Source organism: Anthonomus grandis, chromosome 2 (genome assembly GCF_022605725.1).
Source record: "Anthonomus grandis grandis chromosome 2, icAntGran1.3, whole genome shotgun sequence".
Classification (NCBI taxonomy): Eukaryota; Metazoa; Arthropoda; class Insecta; order Coleoptera; family Curculionidae; genus Anthonomus; species Anthonomus grandis.
Window position 1 is genome coordinate 47,676,360 of NC_065547.1, and position 27,778 is coordinate 47,704,137.

The 27,778-nt window shown below is 31.8% G+C and overlaps 1 protein-coding gene across 1 annotated transcript; it reads left to right on the plus strand.

The window, feature by feature from the left end:
* The first annotated feature begins 263 nt into the window (after window positions 1-263).
* On the plus strand, window positions 264-27,778 carry LOC126750323 (protein suppressor of forked). Its single transcript, XM_050459894.1, has 14 exons — window positions 264-430; window positions 534-725; window positions 5,572-5,604; window positions 6,094-6,191; window positions 6,265-6,493; window positions 7,407-7,565; window positions 12,755-12,946; window positions 13,008-13,199; window positions 13,251-13,414; window positions 13,471-13,623; window positions 15,164-15,358; window positions 15,418-15,581; window positions 21,275-21,409; window positions 27,498-27,778. The coding sequence occupies exons 1-14, from the start codon at window positions 389-391 to the stop codon at window positions 27,701-27,703; spliced, it is 2,154 nt and encodes a 717-aa protein (XP_050315851.1). The 5' UTR covers window positions 264-388; the 3' UTR covers window positions 27,704-27,778.

A 27,778-nucleotide genomic window follows, 5' to 3' on the forward strand; every position in this document is an offset into this window, starting at 1 on the left:
CTTTCTAAGTCCAATATCTCAGCCTAAACAATAAACAGAAGTTGTTTTTTGTAAGTTATAGTCGGTAATTGCTTTGAAGTTTTATAATTAACAAGTATAAGGGTGTTAATTTCGTAAAATATGGTATAATTTAATAAAAACATGAAAAACTGTACCAAAGTTACCCCGGTTTACGGTATGGGTTTTTTAATATTGTTTCTTCGTGCGATTGTCTTTAACCTAATGGCAACCTAAAGGCACCTTTAAAAAATCCACGTCAGTTCTCAGTTGTCACTTGTCAAACATTTTTCTTGTTTACCTTTGCATGTAAATGTTTATGCCTACTTAATAATTGAAATTAGAAAATTGTAGATTTTCCGACTATTTTTTTATAAAAATCGTGGAAAAAATGACCACCACAACGGTCGCAAATGAGGAACGGCTTCTAATCGTAAGTAACTTGAAAAAAAGACAGAAAAATTTGTTAATACATAACCCTACTTTACTTCCATCATGATAGTAAATTACTATTGAAAAGTAATATAATTTCACAGGATTGGGGTAACGAAAAACTATACAGAACACAAAAACAAGTAGAGAAAAATCCATATGACCTAGAAGCTTGGTCGATTCTCTTAAGAGAAGCCCAGGGCAAGCATATTAGTGAGGTTCGGGCACTCTACGAACATCTTATCACTATTTTTCCTAGTGCTTCCAGATACTGGAAGGTTTACATAGAACATGAAGTAAGTACATCATTTAATAAATAATATTAGCATTAATGAGTAAAGAAAGAAAGAAAGAAAATGTGCTATATTACATAAGAGAACAAAATCTTGTGTACAAGCATCCTAAAAACTAAAAAATTCCAAATTCACTTTAAATTTCGAATTTCAAACAAACATAACATCTAAAACACTTTACCATAAAATTTACACACATTACATATAAAATTAATCATAACAAAACAGATTGAAAAAAAAAGCATCTTTTTGATAAATTTTATTAAAAAATAAGTAAAGCTGTCAATAAAACAGAATTTAGAGGAAGTAAATTAAATTATTTAATAGGAAACAAAACTAAAACAGTAAAATGATGTCAGAGCACAGGTTAAAAGGTATCATTAAAAAAATCGTCAAGGCTATAATATGCCCTGGATAATAAAAGTGATTTTAATTCCTTTTTGATGTATAATTTATCTGCATTTCGAGTTTCATAAAAATTAAGATCTCCAGATCTCATGTAGTTTGAAAGATTTTTATGTACTTGACATGCGCACTCCAAGATATAGATTGTAATTATAGAGGGATTTTTTCTTTTTTAAAAGTACCACGGCAAGTTTCTCTGAAGGAAAGTCTAAACATCGTACGTACAATGCGCTTTTGATTTATGAGCACTCTCCCAATACTGAAGGAATTACCCGAAGCTAATAAGGCATAGGATAGAGTGGAATGCACTGAGGCATAATAAAAGCTTTTAAGTGTATATGCATCCACATAGTCTCGAAGTTGCTAGATGGCATAATTGCTGCGGGATAATCTATTGCACACAGATTCCACCTGAGGATACCACAATAGATGTCTATCAATTACAATTCCCAAGAACTTGGTGGAGTGTTGTTGGATGAGACTACTTGATGACTGCTCTCTAAGGAGTAAGCTCCGGTCCTGAATAGCTCGAATCGGAGTGAAAACAATGAAGCTGGTTTTCAAACTATTCAAACAAAGACCATTTTTGTGGCACCACCCCGCAATATCAGCTATACACTTGGTGGCTTTTGAGTGGATAGACTGATAGGCAGTACCTGAGACAACTGCTGATGTATCGTCGGCAAAAAGTGTTATGTAGCTGTCATTAACCAGGAGAGGCAAGTCATTAATAAAAAGTAAAAATAAAATGGGCCCAAGAACACTACCCTGTGGAACCCCAGTGACGACAGTTGCATGACAAGCATGATTAATGGTATCAAATGCTTTAGTAAGATCAAAAAAGATACCAACAGATTTTAATTTCAATTTAAAATTATTCAATATATTTGTATAAAGAGATATTATAGCATCTGATGTAGAGAGTCCAGACCTGAATCCAAACTGATGACATGACAATATAGCAAAAGAATCTAAAAATGCAATAAGTCTTTTTTTAAAAGATTTTTCTCAAAGATCTTTGAGAATACAGAGAGGAGAGCAATAGGCCTATGGTTACTCACTTCTGCTGTCTCCCTCTTTTTATGAAGAGGTATGACAACAGCTGATTTTAGCTCTTTAGGAAAATAGCCAAACTGAAATGATAAATTTAGAAGATAGGTAAGTGGAGAGATAATATGCTCAGCACATGCTAGCAATAAGTAACAAGGTACCTCGTCTACACCGGATGATTTTTTCCTGGAGGAAGATTTGTGTTTGTTGGTGTTGAAAGTTGGTGCCTGAAAATTATCTGTGACCTTTCGCACTGACTACAAAAAAATTATTAAATGTATTAGCAATATTGAGGTTGCCAGTAACTTTCTTTCCATTTTCAGTAACCAAATAAGGAACACAGTTTGTTCCGCGATTTGAAAAGTTCGTGATTGAGTTAATCATTTCCCATGAGGCTCGAGTTATATTGTTAGAAGTAAGCAACTTTGTTGAATTATAGGCTTTTTTAGCATTTACGATATTTTCTCTATGTACCTTAGGGTGGGCCGAAAAAAGCCGATTTTTTAAAAGTCGCAAAAAATAAAAGACGCTAGTTTGGAAAAGGTGCCTATGGTTATCATACAGGCAGGGAAATTTTTTGAATGAAAAAAAAAAATTAACTGGGCCCAGGGGCTATTTTAGGGGTAAAATTTTTTTGTCAAAAAAATTAGGGGCGCTACCTTAAAATCTTTTTTAATTAATCTGTTATATTCCCAGAAAAAATTTAAAGATAATAGTAAGCATTTTAACCCCCATGAACGAAGACATTTTTAAAAAAATCAAATATATACCATAAATCAACATATTTGTCTGATTGTGCACGTGCACTCCTGTAGCCTTTTGATTGATTAGTATAATTTTAAATATAAAACTATACTAATCAACCCAGAACCCACCACGCGGAGGTATCTGCACCTGGAGTTCCTCCCAATTGGGGACCCTCCCACCCATATATTTCTAACCTTACTTAAAACACGTTATGTTTTTCAAAATATTGCGACTTTAGTGGAGGCCTCAGTAACCAGTTTGACGCAGCGTTCTACTGCCTGAGTGTGACATGGAAATTTCTCAAAGTTTGGCACAAATGTACCTTTTAATAAATTATCCAAATCTTCATTTTTAAGAGCAACTGTTAAGGGTGGTTCAGAAATTACTGTTTTTTGGCAGTCTATTAAATCAATGTAATCCTCAGTGGCTAAGTTGATCGAAGGTACCCTAAAGACCCTCACTTCATTGCTGGGATGCATTATGCATTTTTTAATACTTTTCACAGCCAATGTCTTTATATGAGGCCTTGGGTCTGTTAGCATTGCTAAGAGCAAATTTTCAGAATGGGTATTGGCGGCAAAGACTTTGTCGACTATTTTAGTAACTTTAGGTGGAAAAGTTTTGGAAAGAGTAATGGCTTTCCACAAATGTCGTCTCCGTTGTAGGTCAGTGGTTGTGTCTTAATATCAAACCAAACAGGGGCATATACTTTCATAATAAATTCTGATAAAATAACTAGGTTTGATAGGGGGTTTTCGGTGGCTACATATAAACGCAGTATCCTGTTGGCTGTAGTAAGCCAGCGAGCATGGGAGAACTTTCCAAGATCTTTATTTGCCAGACTTTCCGGACAGTGTCCATTTTTAATAGCAAAACAAATATTATACAAATATTGTTGGTCAGTGCTGAGAATATCTGCTGTTAGTTCTGGAAGCTCTGTGTCTATAATTTTAAATTTCTTTAATGGCATTTGTTGGCAGTCTTTTAGTAGCAAACCCACTGGCCCTGAAAAACTGTAAGGTCCCTTGGTCTCGCCATCTAAATTTTGAAGATGACGTAAAGGCAATTCATTGGTATGGAGAAGACATATACTCCACTGAAGGGGTCTTCCGATATGAGTTCCCATAAGACGAATAATGCCTCCCTTTCATCCTGTATTTACATTCGATCCATCGCAACCGATTACAGACAAAAAACTTATATCCGTCTGATAATTCTCTAAACATTTTAAAAGTTCATTTTTAATATTTACTGCAGTACAAGTTCCTTTTGTGGGAATGTGTGCGAAATATATATTACCAGGTTCTTTTATAATTGAAATGTGTTCTTCTTGTTGAATAATTTTTTTGTTATTCACCATAGAAAGCGTTTGATCCTTTCGCCCATCAAAATAGAGGGATAGGGATTTTTTTTTCGTAAATTTTTTGTTTATAATTTTTTTTAGAAAAAAACGAACCGTTTTTGCTATAGCGCTTTTTAGAATTAAAAAAAAAAGTTTTTTCGGCCCACCCTAATGTACCTTCAATCTCCTTCTATAGGATGTCAGTAACTCATGGTCATGAACGGTCTTTAGTTGAGTATGAAGTAGCCTCCTCAATTGCTTGCCCTCATTAATTATCAATGGTGTTATCCACTGATGAGACTTTCTGTGATATGGCTTCGATTTGCTTACATAAGGAAAGCTCATATTAAATAAACTGGAAAACGTGTCAAAGAAGTAAGAAAATTTACTTTCAAAATCCAGAGTCTCAATAACTGACAGCCAATGTTCTTTGGACAACAAGTTGTTAAAATAGCGTATGTTTTCATCAGAGAAGGATCTAGAACTCATAGAAAATTTGCTTAAATCTTGACTGATTGGGTTTCCCAAGTCAAAACTTAGTATCTGAGCACAATGATCAGAAAACGCTACTTCAAAGGTTGAAAACAGTGCAGCGTTAGTGAATATATTATCAATCAAGGTACAGGATGATCCCTGAGTTTTAGAAGGTTCAGAAAAAACTAGTTTAAGACCATATAAGCTAAATGCGTCCACAATATGTACTGCTTCTTTACATCTGAAAATAAAATCATAGTTAAAATCACCACAAAAACACATTAAAATATTAGGTTTATATAAAAGCTTTAACAATTTCTCAAAGTATTCACTAAAAGTTTTAAAATCAGAGCTAGGAGGACGATATATACAAAAAAACAAAATCTTAACACTATTTACAGCCTGGAGAAGAGCAGCAGCACATTCAAAGTTACCAGACAGTGAAAAGTCTTTATTCTCTACATGTTTATAAGTACTGAAATCAGATCTGACAAATATTGCCACTTCTTGTTTTAAAATTCAATATATGTTTATTTACATATAGGATTCGCAAGTAACACCTGTAAACTGGTATATTAACTTGTTCCTGGACTCTTTCATGTTTTTAGAAAATTGAATTGTCTGTCCATTTAATTGAAAGTAAATGTCGATAGTTTTTGTCATTCGTTATCCTATTTCATTGATTAAAGGAAATTACAAAGCACAACTGGGATTTTTCAGTTGATTTATAAAGTCCTATATTAGAAATAAGTGCCCTAAATAAATATATTACAATAAACAAACCCATCATTTTTCGTAGTGAATGAACTTTATTATTATTATTTTTTTCAGATCAAGGCAAGGAGCTTTGAAAGAGTGGAAAAGGTAAATTTAGGCTCATCAAACAACTTGTGGTATTCTCTTGGATTTTTTATCAAGCTACGCACAAATAAAATGAAATTAAACTTGCAGTTAATAGTTGTTATTATTTACTCTCTCAATATTGTGTTTAGAAACTGGGAAGAAAGTTCTTTATATTATTTGCAAATCAAAAAAATGCTGCATGAATTATTTTGAGAAAATATTTAAAACATTCTTTCTGGTTTGAAATACCCGAACTCTTAATTAAATCAAACTTGAAAGTATGATTAGGCATTTGATAATGAAGGAGGAAGCACCCCTGTCTTTTTCTCTATTCACCTCTCCTTCTATTCCTTATAGATCCAACCATTAAATATCAAACAAATATATAATTCGTTTCAAAAGGTTGTGTTTTACTACATATTAGGTGCTTACCTATTTCTTTATCCAATGTTAGAAAATTAATTGGCATTGGCCTAATATCTGTGGTATTCTAACAATTTTTCCCTACAGTTATTTCAAAGATGTCTCATGAAGATTTTGAATATTGAATTATGGAAACTATATTTGAGCTATGTGAAAGAAACAAAAGCCTCTTTGCCCACTTACAAGTAAGTAATAATATATCTTTTGAAAAAGAGATTTTCTATAGTCGAAGATTTTATTTCAAAATTATAATTTTAGGGAAAAGATGGCGCAAGCTTACGATTTTGCTTTGGATAAAATTGGCATGGACATACATTCGTTTAGCATTTGGAATGACTACGTGAATTTTCTAAAAGGTGTCGAAGCCGTGGGTTCATATGCCGAGAATCAGAAAATTGGTGCGGTCAGGAAGGTTTATCAGAGGGGTATTATCACTCCAATGACTGGAATGGAGACATTGTGGAAGGACTATATTGCATTCGAGCAAGTGAGTAAAGAATATATTATAGATGTCAGGAAATGTTGGACTCTCCATTGATAAAAAGAGTTTGAATAACTTTTTTTTTAATTATATTAAATTAAAGAAATATATAATAATAATAATAAGACAGTTATTTGCCAAAAATTTTATTTATTGCTCACTAAGTCATGTAAAATTTGGCGACTTGTTTTCTGAATCCATTCTTGTATTCCATTTTGATTTAAAGCGTTTTTCTCCAATTATATTTTGAAGATCATATGGAATCATGTTAAACGCCTTAGGACCAATAAATGTAAAGCATCTTTGTCCAATAGTTTTTTCCTTTTTTGGAACTTATGTCGAATAATTTGGTTTCCTTAAATAATAAATCAGTTGGAAACAATTTATTTTTTTCAAATATTATTTTGAGTAGCCATTTTTGTATGATGTTTAGTGGTTTAATATGAGAATCTCTAACTCCTCCCCACCTGGTTATTGCGTAAGTAAGTTGAGATCGTATTAACGAATAGTAGATTATCATCAGGTGTTTAATATCTAAATAAGTCTTTAGGCACTTAAATTTGGATACCAGACCTCTGAGCTTTTGAATTACGTATTTAACGTGAATATTCCATTTAAGATTTTGATCTACAATAATTCCTAAATATTTAATGGTTCCTGTTTCGGAAATTTAGATTTTTGGATTAACCATTAACGGTGCCATTCTAGGAAGCATAAGATGTAAAACTAATATATTTTGTTTTTTTACATTAAGGGAAAACCGGTTATTCTGGAACCAGTGTCTTTATGCAAAATTGCAGTGTCATCACAATAACTTCTAATCTCCCCATTGGAATTTATTTTTAAAAGACTATTAACTATATAAATAAAATAATAAAAGTAATATATTAATAAATAAATAAATATTCCTGTTTATTAGAATATCAACCCAATAATCGCAGAGAAAATGAGCATAGAAAGAAGCAGGGATTACATGAACTCAAGAAGAGCAGCTAAAGAATTGGAAGTTCAAATTAGAGGTATTAATAGAAACGCTCCCAGTGTACCACCTAATGGAAGCCCCGAAGAGAAAAAACAGGTAATACAGTTTATAACATCAGTTTACAATAATATAACTTCAGTTACAATGTACATGCATGAGGATTTTAAAAAAGATGGACGAGATAAATGATGGTTCTTAGTCTAGAAGTAGTTATAAATTTTTGCATTTGATATGGGTTTGTCATCTATATTAAGTCCTAAATATTTGGTGGATCTACCTTTGGTTTTTTAAGCTAAAACTTAATTTGTTTCGCCAGTTCAAGTAAAGAGAAATATTTTCATTTATTACATTTTAAAAAGTAAAAAATTAAAAAAATTTCAAAAGTAAAATATAGAAACATAGGCTATATAAACATAGACTTCAGGGATCAGTACAACTGCGGTGCCAGTTGTACTGATCCCTGAAGAACTTCACAGCCATTCTTCATTTTACCTCTATTAATACCGAATTTAAATTTCAAATAATTTATTAAAATAAAAAGAATACAATATAGTAAAATGAAGTATTTAAGATAGATGATTACTAATTAATACAAAATAGGAACCTTTCGCGATTAAAAAACTGATAGCAATATACTTACTTAAAAGCATGCCTATTGTTAAAGGCCCCTAATCAAAATAACACTAACTTATAAGACTAAAAAGAGTTATAACTTGCCCTTAATAGACATTTTATATAAAAAAAATATAAACAAGATATAGAATTTAGATACAAAAGTTAAATGTGGTTTTAACCAAATGGAAATAAAATCGCAAATGGGTTAAATAAATTCTTTACCGAGAGGTGGGTACGAACATAGTATCAGGCAAGTGTAAAATGATAGAAAGCGAAATTTTGATGAAATTATATGTAATAATAGTGTATTCTTTGAGCCAACAGATGTGCATAAATTAAACACTATTTTATTGAGCCTATAACAAAATGTGGCATCGAGACATAGTAAAATTACTATAAAAGAAAACATGTTAAATATTATAGTTTAGTTTTCAAATAAAGCTCTTAGTGCAGGCGAATTACCCTTTGAACTGTTTCCTAATTACAGACCTATATAAATAATAACTGTATTTTAAAAAATTATGGAATCTGTATTAAAAACGAAACGCATGATCTCATTCATAGAAAAATATACTTATACTCGATAAATATATACGATTTATACTAATATATGGGTTTCTTAAAAATAGTAGTACATTAAACGCCACCAACTTAGACCAAGGTAGAATTATAACTGCAATTTTATTCCCATCCTCTTCTAACTTTTAGACTGAGATAAAGATATATAAATGAGAATTCGATTTTCCACCTATTTGCTATATCACCGTTTCATTTTCTAAATAGTGTTTGGATCGGCTGAATTTATTTTTTTTCTCTCTTAATGTATCTAACTATACCGGAAACCCTATACCCTTTCTTTAATAGCAAGAACATTGTAATTTCGGTAAGTCTCTTTTCCTTGTTTTTCCTGTTGTATATTTTGTGGTTTATATGTAGCTCCAAGATCTATATAACTTATTTATTTATTTTTTTCATTCAACTGATACTAAATGTACAGCTTGACAAATATTAAATGTGCTGCGGGGCGTAGGTGAGACGGGAGGTAACTCCGCTCGTTCCGCGTGTGTTCAGTGGCGTGCGATATGATTTTACACGAACAAAATAATAGATGTAAATTACTTTTGTTTCATAGATTTTTCATACAAATTGATGTTAAATAAATTATTACATGCATAATTTAACAAAGCGTATATTTTATACAAGGTGTTTGGAAGGTCGATGCAAAGTCTTAATGATGTGATGTGAGCAGGTCATTTGGAGTCTTTTAAACCAAATAAACCTAAGTGCAAAGTCTTACCGTGTTCGAGATATTTGAGATTTTCGATTGTTATTTTTGATCATATACAGGGTGTTTGCAAGGTCGATGCATTGTCCTGGAGATATAATATGCGAGCTCATTTAGAGTTTTTTAACGCGAAAATACCTTAGTAGAAAGTCTTACGGTTTTCGAGTGTTTTTATTTAATTAATTATTTATGATTAAATATTTCATATGCAAGTCTCAAATATCTCGAAAACAATAACATCTCCAAAACAAGACTTTGTACTAAGGTATTTTTGGTTTAAAAGACTCTAAATGAGCTGCCCTATCATCTCTCCAAGAGTTTGCATCGACCTTCCAAACACCCTGTATAAAAAGCCTAAATCTATTTACGAGTTACAAGCCTATTCTTTATATAATTCATATAAGTAATGATTTTCTTACAGTTTCGTTATTTGTGGAATACAGTTTTTAAAAATAGAGACAAATTTAAAATAATGTTAGATCAAAGAGAAAGATACTTTACTAATTATAATATTTAAATTTTTTTATTTAAAAAAATGTATTAACGCAGAATTAAGTGAAAATAAACTTTAATTTGACCCTAAAAATATATATATCTAATATACAAAATATGCTGTTTTTATCATTCAGATTTACTGTCACTACCATCAGTATCATTATCAGTTTCAAGGTCGCTATCACTTGATTCATCAGCATTGTCTAAAGTTATTACTAATGGTTCAATTTCCTCCATCATATAGTCTGTCTGCCAATATTTCTCCTCGATGTGGATAACGTGTTGGCAACATTTTTCCCAATCCGAACGGGTGACAGAATTTATCGCATCATCCAATACTTCCCTTAATTTAGTGAGGCTCAGGTCTTCAGAGGTATTTCGACATCGTATATGGCGCTTAACTTGAGCCCAAGCCAGTTCAATTGGGTTAAGCTCACACATATATGGTGGTGTCCTTAACGGCGTATGCCCATGTTGCCGTATTATATTATCAATGACATAATTTTTTTGGTCATTAGGAGGCTTATGCATTTATACCAAATCATAAAGCTCATATTTTCTTGCCGACGGATCATGAGTTATTCCTAAAAAAAACAATTTTTGTACAAAATGAAATAAAATCATGACAGTGAGACTGCCGAACTAGTTTTATACTGCTCTGCATGAGTTAAGTAATTAAGAAATAACCGTACCTTTTTCTCTTAAACAATTTTTGCTAATTTTTCAGAAAAGCGAGTGAAAATAAAGTGTGACTTAATTTCTGTACGTAAAACTTCAACCGAAAATTAAAATCTCTTAGAAGCAATATTTAGAAATGCGCATGCGTATGCAATACATCATTATAATACGTATTTTTTACAGTATGCAATAGGTAACTAAAGATATTTACCTTTTTTAGATAACCAATCAATCATATGCTGCTTAAGCGAATATTTCGTAGAGGTCTTGTCTTTTTTCACCGAGTGATATGGGGCATTATCTAAAACGATTATGCTATTTGCAGGTGTATTAGGTAGCAGCTTTTCTGTAAGCCATTTGGTAAAATTAGTTTGGTTCATTTGGCCATGATAATCACCAGAGGTTTGTCCCGCTTTAAATAATAAAGAAGCATTTTCCAAAAATCCATTGTTTGATCCCGCATGTACAACAATAAGACGCCCTGTAAATAAATGTATAAAATAAACATATTTTAGCATCACAAAGTTATTTTTTCATCATTATTAAAGTTATGTTCACCAACTTGCCAGTTGAACTAATGTTACTCGAAACTCCAAATATATCAGAACTTTGCCAATATTTTCCTACGGTCAGATCGTTATCCATCCACGTTTCATCCATATAAATAATATTGCGGTTCTCTTGGCGATATTTCCTAATAGCATGGATATATTTGTAACTCCAATGCAAAATGTGGGGTTTCTCCATTAATATTTTCCTTTTATTTTGACATTTTCGCCAAAAAAATCCATTAGCCTTTAAAATTTTTCGAAGTGTTTCTGTAGAGAAAGGAAAATGGGCACCATCGGTTGATTAGTTGATTTTTAATTTTTTTTTTAAGTTGGGACTTGCTTTAGCTCTACATATTATTTTTGTACTGTTCTCCTAATCACACCAACGTCTACTTCAAAATTCGTGAGAACAGATGAGCGGATGCGGTGGTTACCGAAAGATAGTAACTTCCTATTGGGATTATTTATATTACGCTGTTCATCTTCTTTTCTAATTCTTTTTATCGAACTTTCACTAACCCCAGTGTACATGGACGCTCGGCTTAATTTCGTTTTTAAAGGTGATTTAAAACAATTTGTAGAAGCCTCTTTATCGCAAACTCTATAGACATTTGCGATAACTTCTCGCGCCTGACCATTCAAATGCTTTCCTTTTAAATGATTATTCATTTTAATCTCTAAATGAAAAATCTTAAAATTTTTTAGCAAACAACTAATATAACATAAACATTAACAAAAAAACAAGCAAAATAACAAACATGATAACCATAAAAAACCAAATTATTTAACATGCGCTATCTAAACCAATTTCTGCTTAAAAAGAGTGCCGCCGCTGTTCACCGTCTAACGATGTGATGACGCGCCCCAGCTCTGGCCGTTGCCATTGGAAACCTCTGTCCAAAATGTCCGCTTGCTCACAAATCAACCAATCACAAAAATGCGAGAGTGGCCAGACGACGCGCGTTAACATTCCTTGGATCTGAATTTTAACATGTTGCCAATAGTATTGATTTTTAACTATTTTTTTGAATTTATCACATTTCATATAATGGTTTTACATTATTTAAATTGCAGAATATATTTTTGTTGTCTTTCTGATTTAATATTTCAGAGTTAAAGATTTTAAGGATTGTAAGTGTAATGGAATGACATGTAATTGTATTATTAATTTTAACTTCTTGAATCTTCCAGAATCGAAGATTTCCATATTAAAAAATAATACCTATGACAACGTTGCCAAAAATAATAGCTGCACCTTATAAATTCCTTTTATAGGCCAGCTTAAAATTGTTCAATATTAATTTATGTTTTTATGTTATATCCATACTATATTTTAATGAATTATTATCATTTTTTCATATTTAAATTTAACTATCCGTATTAACGTATTTAGTCAATGTCTCTTATATATAATTAATTCAAAATATATTTAAGTATATTAGTTTATTTAATTATTTTTAATTTTAATTTTAATTAAATGTTATATTTAAATATATTAGTTAATATAATTCGAAACGTTGACCTAGAAAAAAAACTGTTTTCTTTGACCAATTATCACTCAACCACATTATTTACTTATAATAATTAATAGTGTTTTTAGCAGTTTAAGTAAAAAGTAAACAATAATAAATGTATGTGTCTATATATGTGTTTAATTGTAGGTTGAGTTGTGGCAAAAATACATTGCTTGGGAAAAAGGCAATCCGCTACGCACAGAAGACACCGCCTTACATACGAAACGGGTAATTTTCGCATTGGAGCAATGCCTGTTATGTTTGGGACATCATCCCGATATTTGGTATCAGGCCGCCCAATTTCTCGAGCACAGCAGTAAGATTTTGGCTGAAAAGGGTGTAAGAAGTAACATTACTTCTCCAATACAACTCAATTATCTCATTAAAACATAATTTATAGGACATAAATGCATCAAAATTATTTAGCGAAGAGGCTGCGAACGTATTTGAAAGGGCGACCAGTACCGTTTTAAACCGAAATATGCTTTTGTATTTTGCTTACGCAGATTACGAGGAGGGCCGGTTAAAATACGAAAAAGTCCATCAGATTTATTCGAAATATTTAGATATTAAGGATATAGATCCCACATTGGTAATTAATGATTATATTAAAGAATTATTTGTTTCTAATCTACATTATTAGGCTTACATACAATATATGAAATTTGCAAGAAGAGCCGAGGGTATCAAGTCGGCCAGAGCGGTATTTAAAAGGGCCAGGGAGGACCCGAGGTCTAAGTATCATATTTTCGTATGTGCCGCCCTTATGGAATATTATTGTTCAAAGGATAAAAATATAGCATTCAGGTATGTTCTCTTAAAATCGATTTTCGAGAAACGTCGTATGTTACGGTCCTTTTTAGGATTTTCGAATTGGGATTGAAGAAGTTTAGCGCTGTTCCGGAATATGTGACTTGTTACATCGATTATCTCTCTCATTTGAACGAAGATAATAACACGAGGGTGCTTTTTGAACGCGTTTTATCTTCGGGAAGTTTGGAAAATGAAAAATCTGTGTAAGTTTTATATTTATATCAGATAGATTTAAATTGTGGCCGATGGTACATACATTAGGCGTATATGGAAAAGGGAACGTAGCATTTTTCTAAAAATTTTGGAACCATAGTATAACAGCCAATGCTCTATTTGTCTAAAATATTTTCAGCACTCCAGTGTTGCCGTTATATAGAAAAATGGTACCTTCCATTTTTTCTATGGAACATCTTACACATATATTTTTTGATATTTTAATTACCGGCTTCATCTCTAGCGATTTTAGAGAAAAATAAAATATTTTGCGTATTTTTGTTAAAAACCAAACGATGCAATTTAATTTCCTAAAATGATGCAAATTTTAAACATCAGTTGAAGAGACCATATTGATTAACTTCACATAACCTGATTTAACCAGCAATGTACAGAGTCTTTTCCAAGATCTTCAATATTTAATTTTTTTGTTTTTGTTTAAGTTTGAAGTCTGATATTTCCAAAACGGCTAAATTAAAAGTAGTTAAATCATATATATTTGAAATAAAAAAAATAGGGTCTTTTTAGCTATGAATATCATATGCAGGGTGTTCCATAAGAAAGAACTGACCATATGTCAAAATTTGACATTTTCATACATTCATACAAGTTTACCAAAGTTCATATTAAAATTACTTACACAAATTAAGGGCCTCCGTCAATACATCTTATAAATCTAGTGCCTTAGACAAGGTTAAAAGGTTAAAACAACTAAAAATCGCATCTAAAATAATGTTAAAAAGCTTAATTAATTAACAAATATTTATAATTTTTATAAAGTTATTGTATGTCAACGAGCTCAGAGATTAATAGATTAAACCTCAGCCTCTAGGTATATAAAAAAAAAATTATACCTCAAGTAAGTTATTGTATAATAAATTTTAATTATTGAACTTAAATTAAATTAAGTATAACAAAAGGTATCATTAAACAATAAGTTCATATTTCTTTTAAATATGTGTCATATAAGTCTATTTTCTTCTTTCTAAGCGTGTGAGATAGTATTTTCTAAATCGATTTTTGCTATAAGTGACGCAATACCCAATAAAATAAGTAACTTATTATGAATTCGTCACAACAATACAGATTTTACCGAGACTGTATGTTGTTCTTTCTTAATATGGTTATATCAAGGTCTCTTTGAGACTATGAATGATTTCTTTCAATTTAATTAAAACTGTCACTGTCATATTTATTAAACTTTTATGACATTTTCATTGCTAACTTATTAATTCAGAAATAAACTATTTATTTCTAAAACGCGCCTACTTTGGTATAGTGTCTATACTGTCTAGTATAGTTGTGTATACTGTCCTTTAGGATAAAAAATAAATTATAGAGGGTTCCATTTAAAAAACTTAAGGTCTTGCCACTTTTCTATCAAACGCGACAACGCTGCAGTGCAATATTTTTGCATTGTCTACCTGACGTTTTCCATATACGGTTAACCTAGCATCGGTCGTCATTCACCCTGTATATATTTATCACTATTTGATTGTTAAATTTTTATATATTTTCACTTATTTATAGTGATATTTGGAACAAGTTCTTGGAATTCGAGTGTAACATCGGCGATCTCCAGTCTATCGTTAAAGTAGAGAAACGAAGATCCGATGTCCTATCGAAAATCAAAGAGTTCCAGGGAAAAGAAACTGCTCAGTTAGTCGACAGGTATCGATTTATCGACTTGTTCCCTTGTACACCTCAGGAGTTGAAAAGTATCGGGTAGGGATGAGGATATGTTTATCAATGCAAATTTTTACAGTTTTTTTTTTAAATTTTAGTTACACTGAAGTAATAAACATCACAGGTGCCGCCGGTATGAACCACATTCTTCACTCTATTATCAGTCAAGAAATCGAAATGCCTCTACCTAAGCCAGATTACGCTCAAATGGTTCCTTATAAACCCAAAACAAATCCTTTGCCTGGTGAACATCCTGTACCAGGTAAATAATTTAATTGTAACATGTTTATTTAATTTCTATATCTATTTCTTTTATTTTTGTTTTTGTATTTAGGCTATTCTAGTGGGAGGAGATTAGGAATAAAGCAGAATACGTCATAAAAAAAATTAAAAACCTGGTTTTATCTTAATTATTTAACGATAAATGCAAACAAATTTAACTTTATTTATTTCTCAGTAACTAAATATAAATATGCATTTCTTGATAGCCTGACTATTCATGATCATAATTGTTCAGATAATTTTTACTGTGAATGTCTTCTGAAAATAAAAAAACAACAGAAATAAATTATCTGGGAATAGTTATTGGCTCAAATCTGAATCGGTTGGGGCATATAGAATATGTGTCAACCAAAATCAGAGAGCTCATTTATAAATTTCATCAACTAAAGCAGTTTTGGAGTGTGGATTTTTTTTTAATTGAAATTAAATCAAATATATTACAGAAAATGTGATATATCTAAAAATTACATAAATAATAGTTGTATACCTGATAATAGATATACAGTGCATCCCAAAAGTTATGTCTTAATTCATTTAAAATTCAGGGGTGTGTTCGAAAAAAAAAGCGCTCGGACCCGTCGATTTTTATTTCAAGTTGCGCACTTTTGTACGTGAAGTTTGTATATACAGGGTTGCTCGAAAATAAATTACGACCATCGACTTCATTTTTTCAAATGAAAGCACCTTTTTTTTATTTCATTTCTGAATTTCGCGTGGAATTCTACGTATGTTTCATGCATCATGTCCTATACCTAAAGTCAACAGTTATCGAAAAAAAGACGACCAAACATTATTATTGAAGTTCACCTTACGAGTCACTTTATCTCTGAGAATTTTTATACGTAGCAAAATTCCATTCATTCGTGTTTTTTTATTGTTGGCTGGTCACCGTGTATTTTCATAGAAACTGCAGGACAGTTGTACGCCAAACAGATATTGTCAAGTGTGAAGTGTACTTGTAAAATTGCGGTTTTCACAATGGTTAAGTTAACGGAAATAGAAAAAATTGAAATTATGTGCATGGTTGGGTTTGATGATAGAACACGTACTCAAACAGAAGCTGCTCAATTATTCAATGAAATCCATCCTGATCGTCCTCCGATATGTCAAAAGGTGGTGAGTAGAATAGAGGTTAAATTTAGAGAATTCGGTCATGTTAGAGATCTGCCGAAATCTGGTCGTCCTGCTCGAGATGAAAATCAACAACTTGACGTTTTGCTTTCTTTGGAAGAAAATCCATGCACTCCTCTGTCGCAGATTGGGGCAAATTTACACATGGCGAAATCTATAGTTCACCGAATAGTTAAAAAGCACAAAGTTATTCCTGTACAGGGTGATTCAAATTCGAGCCACGCCGAAATTTAAAAAATTCCGACTACGTACGAAGTTATTCGGAAAATACCGAAATTTTGGAAAATCGTTTTTATTTTTTTGTGAGGTTATTTGAAAACATATTTTAAAATAATTGACACTTTTTCTCCTCTACCAGATGGCGTCGTCAAATTTAAAATCCGACGTTTCGTCTTTTGGCAACCATCGTCAACTTTATTTTTTTAAATACGGCCCTGGAATTTTTTTTACTCATTTTAATTCCCCTTTTTATTCTTAGAGAAATGACATATCACATAGTTTAATTTTCCAATATTTTGATGTCAAAAATTTACTTTTATTAAAAAAAAGTTAATACTGTCCTGTTGTTTGAAATAAAAAGTAATAATTTATCTTAACACTATCATTTATTGAATAAATCAATATTTTTGACGAAATTTTTTAATTATTAACATGGTAAAAATAGTATAAATTTGATATATTATACTAAATTTTAACAATAACAATAGTAACAACTATAATTTATTACTAATTTGTATGTTGAACAACACAAACTAAAAATAATAGAACTTAATGCGAAAAAATGCAATATTTTAAGTTTAAAGTAAATATTCAAATAGTTGGCCCTGCACCTCAATACATTTCTGTATCCTTCTACGTAAATTTCCAGACACTGCCCGCTGGATGGTTCTGGCTCGTATACCCCTTAATTCTGTCAATAAATTTGCACGTAAAATGTTTATATCATTTGGAGTGTTCTTAAATAGTCTGTTCTTTAAATAGCCCCAAAGAAAATAATCCAACGGGGAAAGATCGGGACTTCTAGCTGGCCAGCGCACCACCCCTTGATTTCCAATCCACTGATTAGGAAAATTATGATCTAAAAATCGTGTGACATTCCTTCCATTATGGGGTGGTGCACCATCCTGCTGCCACCACAAATCGCGGATAATATCAAGAGGTTCATTTTCAAGAACATCGAATATATTTGGCAGAATTAAATCTAAATAGCGCTCAGCAGTTAAATTACCGTTGTATATAATAGGTCCCAAAATTCGATTCCTGTAAAGACCCACCCAAACATTGAAAGAACTATGCCCCTATCTTCTTACTTCGCGGTTTTGTCTCGGATTTTCGACTGAATAAAAATGTTCATTATTCCGATTAAATAGCCCCTTGGTCGAAAAGTTACATTCATCTGTCCAAATTATTTTGTTTAAAAAGTCTTCATCATCTTGCAGTTTTTCGTTCTATCAATTGCAAAACTGAAGCCTTCTATCGGTATCTCCATGCCTAAGTTCTTGACTGATATGAAGTTTATAGGGGCGATAGCGATTTTTTCTCAATACTCTGTGGATACGGGTACTTGGCATATTCAATTCACGGGAAAATTGTCTGGTTGAACCTTGCGGATTTTGGGTAACCTTTAACGAAAGCTATCTGATAAAAAGTTATTGTGAAAGTATATCGTTGTAAAACTTACAGCATTAATAATCGCCTGCTCGGTTTCAGGATGCACTCGAGTCCCATACATATTTCGAGGTTTAGTGAAACTTCCATAGAGGCTAAGGTTCCTGTCCAAAGCTCCGAAATACGTATAATTAGGTTGGGGGCGCTCTGGATATTGCTCCAGATATTGTTGGCAGGAGCGTTGCGAATTTCTATTCAAAGAATAGTAAATTTGGACCATATCACGTTGTTCGCTACTGGAGAATACCATTTTTGATTTCACAAAATATCGAAAAAGCAAATGTCAAACAGATATAAACAATTAATGACAGATGGTCGTCCATTTTTTTCTAATTCAAAGCCATCTTTGCTAATAAGAATTTTCAAGTTATTCAGCCGGAGACTTAGACATCAGGCCTGCAGAAAAATTTATGTAAATATAATATAATATAACATATTAGCAATATTTTTACCATGTTATTGATTGAAAAACAACATCAAGACAATTTTTATTATATTATTATTTAAATGAGTAAAAAAAATTCCAGGGCCGTATTTAAAAAAATAAAGTTGATGATGGTTGCCAAAAGACGAAACGTCGGATTTTAAATTTGACGACGCCATCTGGTAGAGGAGAAAAAGTGACAACAATAAAGTGTCAATTATTTTAAAATATGTTTTCAAATAACCTCACAAAAAAATAAAAACGATTTTCCAAAATTTCGGTATTTTCCGAATAACTTCGTACGTAGTCGGAATTTTTTAAATTTTAAAACGGCATTTTGTTAAGCATAAGAATACGCAACTTTGCCCCAATTTAACCGACCCTGTATCTCTTACCGTTTTCGAAATCCCAATGATGTGGCTCGAATTTGAAACACCCGGTACAAGAGTTATTTGATGACGATTTCGATAGGCGAAATGAGTTTTGTAAACGTTTACAAAACATTTGCAATCTAAATAATAATTTAGTAACAAATATTATTTTTTCCGATGAAGCCACGTTCTGGTTGAATGGTAATGTGAACAGACAAAATTGTCGATATTGGGCAACAGAAAATCCGCATTGAATGATGGAGGTAAACACCCAGTAGTCTCAAAAACTAAATGTGTGGTTTGCAATAGTGCGCGGAAGAGTAATAGGTCCCTTTTTCTTTGAACAGACTTTAACGGGACATGTATATCTCGATTTTCTTCAATTTGAATTAGTTCCACCATTACTAGCTTTATTTCCAAATCCATTGGACCCAGACTATCTTGACGAAGAACTAATTTTCCAGCGATGGCGCTCCTCCGCACTATGCTGCCACTGTGCGTACCTTTTTGGATAAAACCTTTCCCAATCGGTGGATAGAAAGGAGAAGACCCGTCGAATGGCCTGCTAGGTTGCCTGACCTAATACCAATAGACTTTTTTTTGTGGGGATACCTCAAGTCGAAGGTATTTGTTAATAGGCCAAATAATCTAGACGACTTGAAAGAGAGAATTGGCAGAAACGTGCGCGCCAAACTCCGGAAATGATTGAAAATGCGCAACGAGACTTTATTGATCACTTTGGATATTGTCATGCCGTGAATGGCAACCATTTTGAACATTTAACTTAATTTTTGTTCTTTTTTATTTGTTACATGAATCGTCTTTTCTTCGATAACTATTGACTTTAGGTATAGGACATGATGCATGAAACATACGTAGAATTCCACGCGAAATTCAAAGATGAAATGAAAAAAATGGTGCTTTCATTTGAAAAAATGAAGTTGATGGTCGTAATTTATTTTTGAGCAACCCATATTTATATACAAACTTCACGTACAAAAATGCGCAACTTGAAATAAAAATCGACGGGTCCGAGCGTTTTTTTTTCCGATCACACCCCTGAATTTTAAATGAATTTAGACATTTCACACTTTGGGATGCACTGTATATCTGTGTCTGTACAGGAGAATCTATTCTATTAATATGTTGGATTAATAATAATGTTAATTTATTCTCTTCCAACCATTGATGTACTTTTGGTAATTCACGTATAATATGTTCGACTGTGACCTGTTAAATATAAGAGATCGTTAATGTATAAAAAAATAGCGGTCCCAGAACAGTATCTTGCGGTACACCATACTGCACTATTTTATAAGTACTTTGCTCATTTCCAATTTTTACACATTGCTGTCGATCTTTAAGATAGTTTCTTATTAAATTTGAGCCTAATTTACTAAGGTTAGTTTATTCTTCGCTCGTAGAAACTATAATTAAATATTGAATTGCTGTATGGGGAACTTTATAGCAATTCAATATGTTTAAAAAAATATTTTAATGTAAATACTTTTCTGTGAAGCTAATGTAATAAAGTTAAATCAATTATATGTTAAAGCATTAATAATTAATAAGTGTTAAATGCATAAAGTTTTCCAACTCATACATTTAACACTAGGGGAAACTGTATTAAAGAAGCAGTAACACAAAATGTAAAACGTGGAAAACGTCAAAAAAGTATTTTTTGTATAGTGCCAAAAATATACAACATGCTTATATTTGATGTAAAAAATAAAACCTAATAAAATAACAGACAAAATTAATACATTTGTAACTAATATAGATTGGTTTAGTAAATAACTTTATTCGCGCATACTTGCTACGCTATTTTCTGGTATAACTTATTCATTTCATCTTTTACATATTTAAATACTTTTAAATACTAAGTGTAATATTATATTTAACATTACTTATAATTACTTATTTTTTTGTACCTAATTAAACTATGTGCACACACAGATTGTAATCCATTGTGCCCTCTAAACAACATGTATATTATATGTATATCATTTCATTGAATTTCATTTTATTGAATGTATATCATATCATTGAATAATATAATATCTATATTTTTATCTGTAGGTGGATCTTTTCCTATGCCTCCCTCAGCAGCCTACCTGTGCACATTGTTACCGCCACCACATTGCTTCAGAGGACCATTTGTTCACATTGACATACTGATGGACATTTTCAACAGGATTTATCTTCCTGAACAAGGTAAGAATTGTTATAATTTTAAGGCGTTTTCATAGTTACTGCGATTTTTGTCCCTATATACCTTAAATACCTTTATTGCATTTATAATAATTTATACAAAAAAAATATCCTAAATAAAGTCATAGTACTGGAATGCCTGCCCTTTACTGGAATTTAAAATACATATCTCAGATTCCTAAGGTATTTTTTTAGATTTAGCAAGTGTGATTTTAAAGCATTAGGATGATCGTAAATACTGTAGAAGTCTCTCTGGATAAACAGAAATATGTCAAATAAATTAATATTTTCTCCTTAAAAATAAGAATGTGAAAACGGATCCTATTTATATTATTTAAATGAGAAATATATAATACTTATATCTAAATAAATTTTCTATCTATACTTTATTTTTATTACTCTACCTGAAATGTATTGTTTACAGAACCTGGACGACAATCATTATAATGACTGTCTTAACTTTATTTATATGTATGTCTCTCCCGAGTTGGATAATACGCATTACATAAATTTCTACGTAAGAATTTTTCATTTCTATAATGTTACCATTTAACTTTTTTTATATTATGACTCCTATATCTAAATTTTTTACAATAGTTGCAGGGTACTAATTTTATCTTCTAATTGCCCAAATACTGATTCATAATCTTTTATCAAAGTATGTATATTATAATTAAGACTCTGCGGTTTCAATAAAGACTTATTAACAGCTGAAATACCTCTTCTGTCTTCTTGGGTGAAATATCTGAGCTGGAAAAATGTAATCACATAATACAGTGTGTCCCACTTAAGGGTTAGCCACCCCTCTAAAATGTTTGTTTCTTGACCAATTTTCAAAAAAAAAAAATTTTGTTGGATAGATGGTCAAAAATGGCACTTATGAGTCAAGTTCGACATTTAGAGAAAGCAGGTCATGGCCTACTGTATTCAAGTTTGAAGTGCGAAAAATCAAGAAGTAGTATTAGCGATATTTATTTTTGAAAAATGGTACTGGATTATTGTTCAGGACCACTTAAAACATAAGTGTACCAAATTTGGTTATGATAGTATGCAGGGTGTTGAAATAAATTGGAGTCACATTTTTAAAAGGCGCAATAACATTCTTAATCAAATACGAGTATTTTTAAAATTTTTGGCTAATTGGAATGCGTCTTGAGAACACAAAGGTTGGAAATATCTTGCATTGTTGGACATATTTTGCAATATTAGGCTACATTACTGAATTTGTTGTCAATTTTTTCGTTTGCTCAATACTTCGGTGCGCATAATGCTAATTTGTGAATATATATGCTTTTAGAGATTTAAGTACTATGATTTTATTTTTCTTATATAAAATGCCATGTACTACATCTTTTATTTTGAACATATTTTGTAAGTATGTATCAAGCTGCTTTATATTTGTACAGGGGAGCTAACCTTTCTTTATTCAAAATAAATTAATTGTTTTGTTATATTTTGCAATTCATAAAATCTTTTACCAGACATTTTTTACCAAGGAAACTTGAATTGTCAAATGTTTCGTTATATCACTATTATTTACTTTATTAGGAATTACTGCTCTGGATGGACTATATGCAAAAGAATAGTTCTTTTCCAGGTAGGGTCAGTGGTGTAAAAATGAGACATTTTATAAAACTTTTAATTTTTAAACCATTTCCTTTTTGAAATAAATGTTCAAAAAATGATCATACTAAGTAGATTTCGATGCTGAATAACATAGAAATGACAAATTCAAGGAAATCGTTATGGGTGTTAAGAAAAAAAATAAAACTCCTGTGTCATATTTACCTGCCATTTTGGGCAAAAATGAAACAGGGAGTGGGTAAAAATGATACATGGCAATTTCAGGCATTTATGATGTTGTCCGTGGTATGGGGCAATTATGAGATACCCTGGTTGAAAAATGAAACAACATGTTGTACGATTTTTCTCAGATTTATTTAAAAAATGCAATAAAAACTGGAAAAAACATTTTTTTGGGTCATTTTTACGCCATACTAAAAACCTTTGATGAGAAATACATAAAGATGTAAAAACAGTTCAATCAAACTCAAGTCGCAGTTTGAAAATAAAAAACAGAAAATATATTCTAAATAGGTACATCAAAAATATTACCTAAATAAATAAGAAAACGCCAAATACTCTGCATGTAGTTATAGTTAAACGATTTAGTTAACATTATATTTATTTATAGCGATAGAAAACACAAATTTCTGTGAAACTCTGGCAGTACCTCCATGGGTTATTGGAGGAGGTAGTTTCATTACTACGTCATCCTTTGGTACTTCGTATTTTTCAGGTATTTGAGGAAATATGAATTTTTCCCCCTTTCGACGCAAATAAGACACTGAAAATTCGTTATCTCCAATAGATTCTACTAGCGCAACGTAATGCATTCTTTTTTTTTGGTACAAAACTTAATCAAAACATAGTCGCCAATATTTATGTCACTATTTGTATTAAATTCCTCGGCTGCATAATTTTTTTCTTCCTCTTCTATGAGTTCGTCAAATGTCATATTTTCAATGTCGCTTTCTTCTTGGTAAGTTACACTTTCATCATCTGAAGAGGACTCGGCCACTTTTGTCACTTTTTTCTTCTTTTGTGACACTTCTTTTTCCCTAATACTATCTAAATATTCGGCGCTAGTTAAAACAGCACAACTGGAATTAACTTTTCTCCTTCGCTTTATTTCAGGATTTGTTTTGTTTATCTTATTTAGCAAAATATTTTCGAATGAAGTGGACGAAGACGGTTGTGGCTCAACATTATTATCTTGAAATGTTTTAGTGTCATTAGTTTCGTTTGTTGTTTCTTTTTCAATTATTTTCTGTTCGCTATTGTTTACATTGTTTGCTACAACCTCATCATTTTCCTTTTCTTGGTTTAATTCAAACACATTTAATGGATTGGGGTTTTGAACACTTTCATTGTATTTTTGCAATTTAATTTTATTAAGACGGTCGACTGGATATTTTTCCCTACAGCACGAATATATGCCAGTCGATTCAAACGACTTTTTTATTATAGCCTCTGTAATACCTTCATTCCATAATTCGCAGATCAAATCAGCAAATTCGCTTTTGGTGAGACGTCTCTGATTTAATCTCCGCCACTCTGTAAGCTTTTGGTTCCATTTTAGCTTGAGAGGTCTAAAGCAACACTTATCCAACAGTTGCAAAATATCTGTAGCATGAGGTGGTAATTTAAACAATGTGATATTATTTTGTATGGCAAGTTCAATGGTTCCCCTATCCAGATGTGAGACGTGACCATCCATTATAAGTAACAGCGGCCTTTCGGAAACCATTGAACAAAACTTGGAAAACCAACTATTAAAGACCTTGTCATCCAGGCTTTATCAGAGACAGCATAGCAGGTTCCTTCCAAATCGTTTGATCCCTTCCATGTGTTCCACAGGTTTTGTCCTTGATATATAATTAATGGCGGTAATAATACGCCGCTAGCAGAAATGCACGCCATGGTTGTAATATTTTCTTTACCAGATCCTTCTATGCTTCTATGAACTTTTTGGCCCAATGCTGCAACTCCTTTTATTCTACCTGGATCCATATTAAACCCTGTTTCATCCAAGTTAAATATGTGTGCAGGCTTGTGTTGCAAACCAAGTTGTTGGATTGTTTCACCCAGGCGATCATAGAAGGAATATATTATAAAAGGGTCGGTGGTAGCTGTTCTGCTACACTTTTCTAGTTGTTCCATTTTCTTCTGGCTCAGTCGATTTCTATTACAGAAAGAACGAAACCAATCGTCACCAGGTTTGCCTTCCTTAAATGTAGTTTTTATAGCATTTTCATTAACATATGTTTGCACAACTAACTGATTTTCTTGTTTGGATAAGGCGAATCCCCATTTAGCCATAATTTTAATTTTGTCTGTCAAATCTCTTTCTTGTTCATCGGATAGTGCTTGTTTTCGGTCACGTTTTAAAATATTTTTTTCGTGAATAGCCCGAAATAATTTTGATTTATCAATGCGAAATTTTTTTGCTGCCGTTCGAATAGACAACTTACCTTCCTTTACTAAGGTAAGCGCCTGTTTCAGATCGTCGTCTGTATAGGGTTTTGCCTTTGGAACGTAATTCCTAGGCATCCTGGCTTGCTCAGTCGTCTCAAAATTACCCCAGCAAAAAAACACGTACACACTCAATTACTTCTAGCAACAGACTACCCGTACCCGGCTTGTTCCCACAGCGCTGCGACAGATCAGTCTTCACATTGCAATTTTAACCGAGCGCGCCCGATGGATTACAACGGGCGCGCAACAAAAGTTTGCGCGCCGATTTTAAAAGTTTTTGTCATGAAAATTGCATTATATTATGGCAGATTAAATAATTCATGTATAAATTAATATTATCGTTTAAATGAATGTGTTTAGGTTTTAGAATATTTAGACTTTATTACGTCCTTTTTTCGTCTCATTAAAATAATTTTTAGTGGCAAAAAATTGACTGTCTTATTTTTACCCAAAATCTTCGGTGTCTCATTTTTACACCACTTGACCCTAAATTTAAAAAAATATCAAAATGAAATTTCTGTAGACGTATTAACATACGCGGAAGACGTATCATCATTTAAATTTTTTCATTTACTTTGTCCTTATGCCAGTATATAGACTTCTTTAATAATAAATCCAGAGCAATAATTAATAACACCTAGGTGAAGTGATTTTGTATGCATGGGATTTGGTTTTTCCAATTTTTCTAGAAGCTATGATGTAGGTCAACGATATAGATATGAAAAAGGTAATTTTTTATAAAAAATTGCAATTTGATATCAAATTTTATCAGTCGTATACGAGTTATCTCCAAAAATTTACATATTATGTATTATTGCTCAAGTGCTAAGTTGCAAAGTTAAACTTCACACAAAGTTTAGAATGTTTTTAATTAAAAATAACTTTCAAATATTCAACATTGTTTATTTACATTATAAATTAACTATTTTTTTCGACATTGTTTATTTTTCGTAACTATGCATTTATTAGTGTTGCAGGGTAGAAAATAGCAAACTGTACAGAAAATTTTTATAACCAATTTCGATTTGGTCAAAAATAAATGTATTTTAATCTTACGGAAAAAATAATATTTTTTCAGAAACTTCGTAGGTACAATACCGTTGTTAGAATTTTATAACTGATGGTTGCATTTTAGGTTTTCGAACATACAGACGTTTTTATAAAGGATAACTTTTTTTCGTAAAATTTATAAGAAAAAAGTTTTACACATGCTGCGAATATAAAAGACTGTGTTCATCTAAATTCATATAGAGAAAATGTCACTTAGTTTATTTCCGAATATAAATTTTACATAAAAAATATATATTTATTTATTTCGGAAGGAAGATTTATTCAAAAAGCAAATCACTTACATACACTACTTCAAAGGTAACAAAAAATATCACTTTGCAATCTTTCGGCCTCCTAAAACTCGGTTTTGTTTAACACACGTGTAGCTAAGAAATAAGGAGCCACATTTTCGTTTTTCCTAAATTTCGCAGGTTTTTTTACCAGACTGAAACCGCCTTCTGCCGTTGAAAGTAGTTTTTCTTCTGACTACACTAGTTGACTATGTAGAAATTTTTATGCCTCTTCTTCTTGTATGGACCAATTCTCTTTTTAAAGAAGAAAATGCTGTGTACAGTCCACTTAATAGACACAATGAACTATTTATATTTTTCTTGTAGTTTTGGATGCAGGCATCAACTCCACATTGAAAATTTTCAGGGTCATTTTAAAGGTTCTTTATTACTTTGTTGTCTAGATCACTTATGAACGGTGATTAGACTTGTGCATCAAATTGCGTCTCAAAAATGGTGTCCAATTATAGCTAAGGATTCAAAGGATCAAATGAAAAAAATTGGGCCGTAACTGCTTAGGTAAGCTCCCTGAATCCTTCCCTAAAATTGGGTTTAAATGCAAATTTTCAGGCAATTTGACGCTTAACTCTAATCGTGGTTCGAAATAATCGGTTTTCTTCAAGCAATTTACGTGGCCTGTAGCTTTAAGGCAATGCATTTTAAGACACCCTCTGATAGTATATGAACTATTAATCTATTTTTTTTTTAATTAGTTCCTGCTCCGACTGAACACGGTGACGTACGACTATTCGACATCGCGAAATCAGTTCATTGGATAATCGAGGAAAACGGCGGACTCGGCATTAAAAGAAGAAAGAAGATCGGCCTGGCAACGGACGGATCTGACGACGAAGATATGCAGTTGCCCCCCATGAACGATATTTATAGGCAAAGACAACAGAAAAAAGTTAGAATTTGAATGTTTGTTCAATATTCATGTTTGCTGTCTACATAAAATAAGTTTTCAAATAAAATGCTATTCATTCCTCTTTTA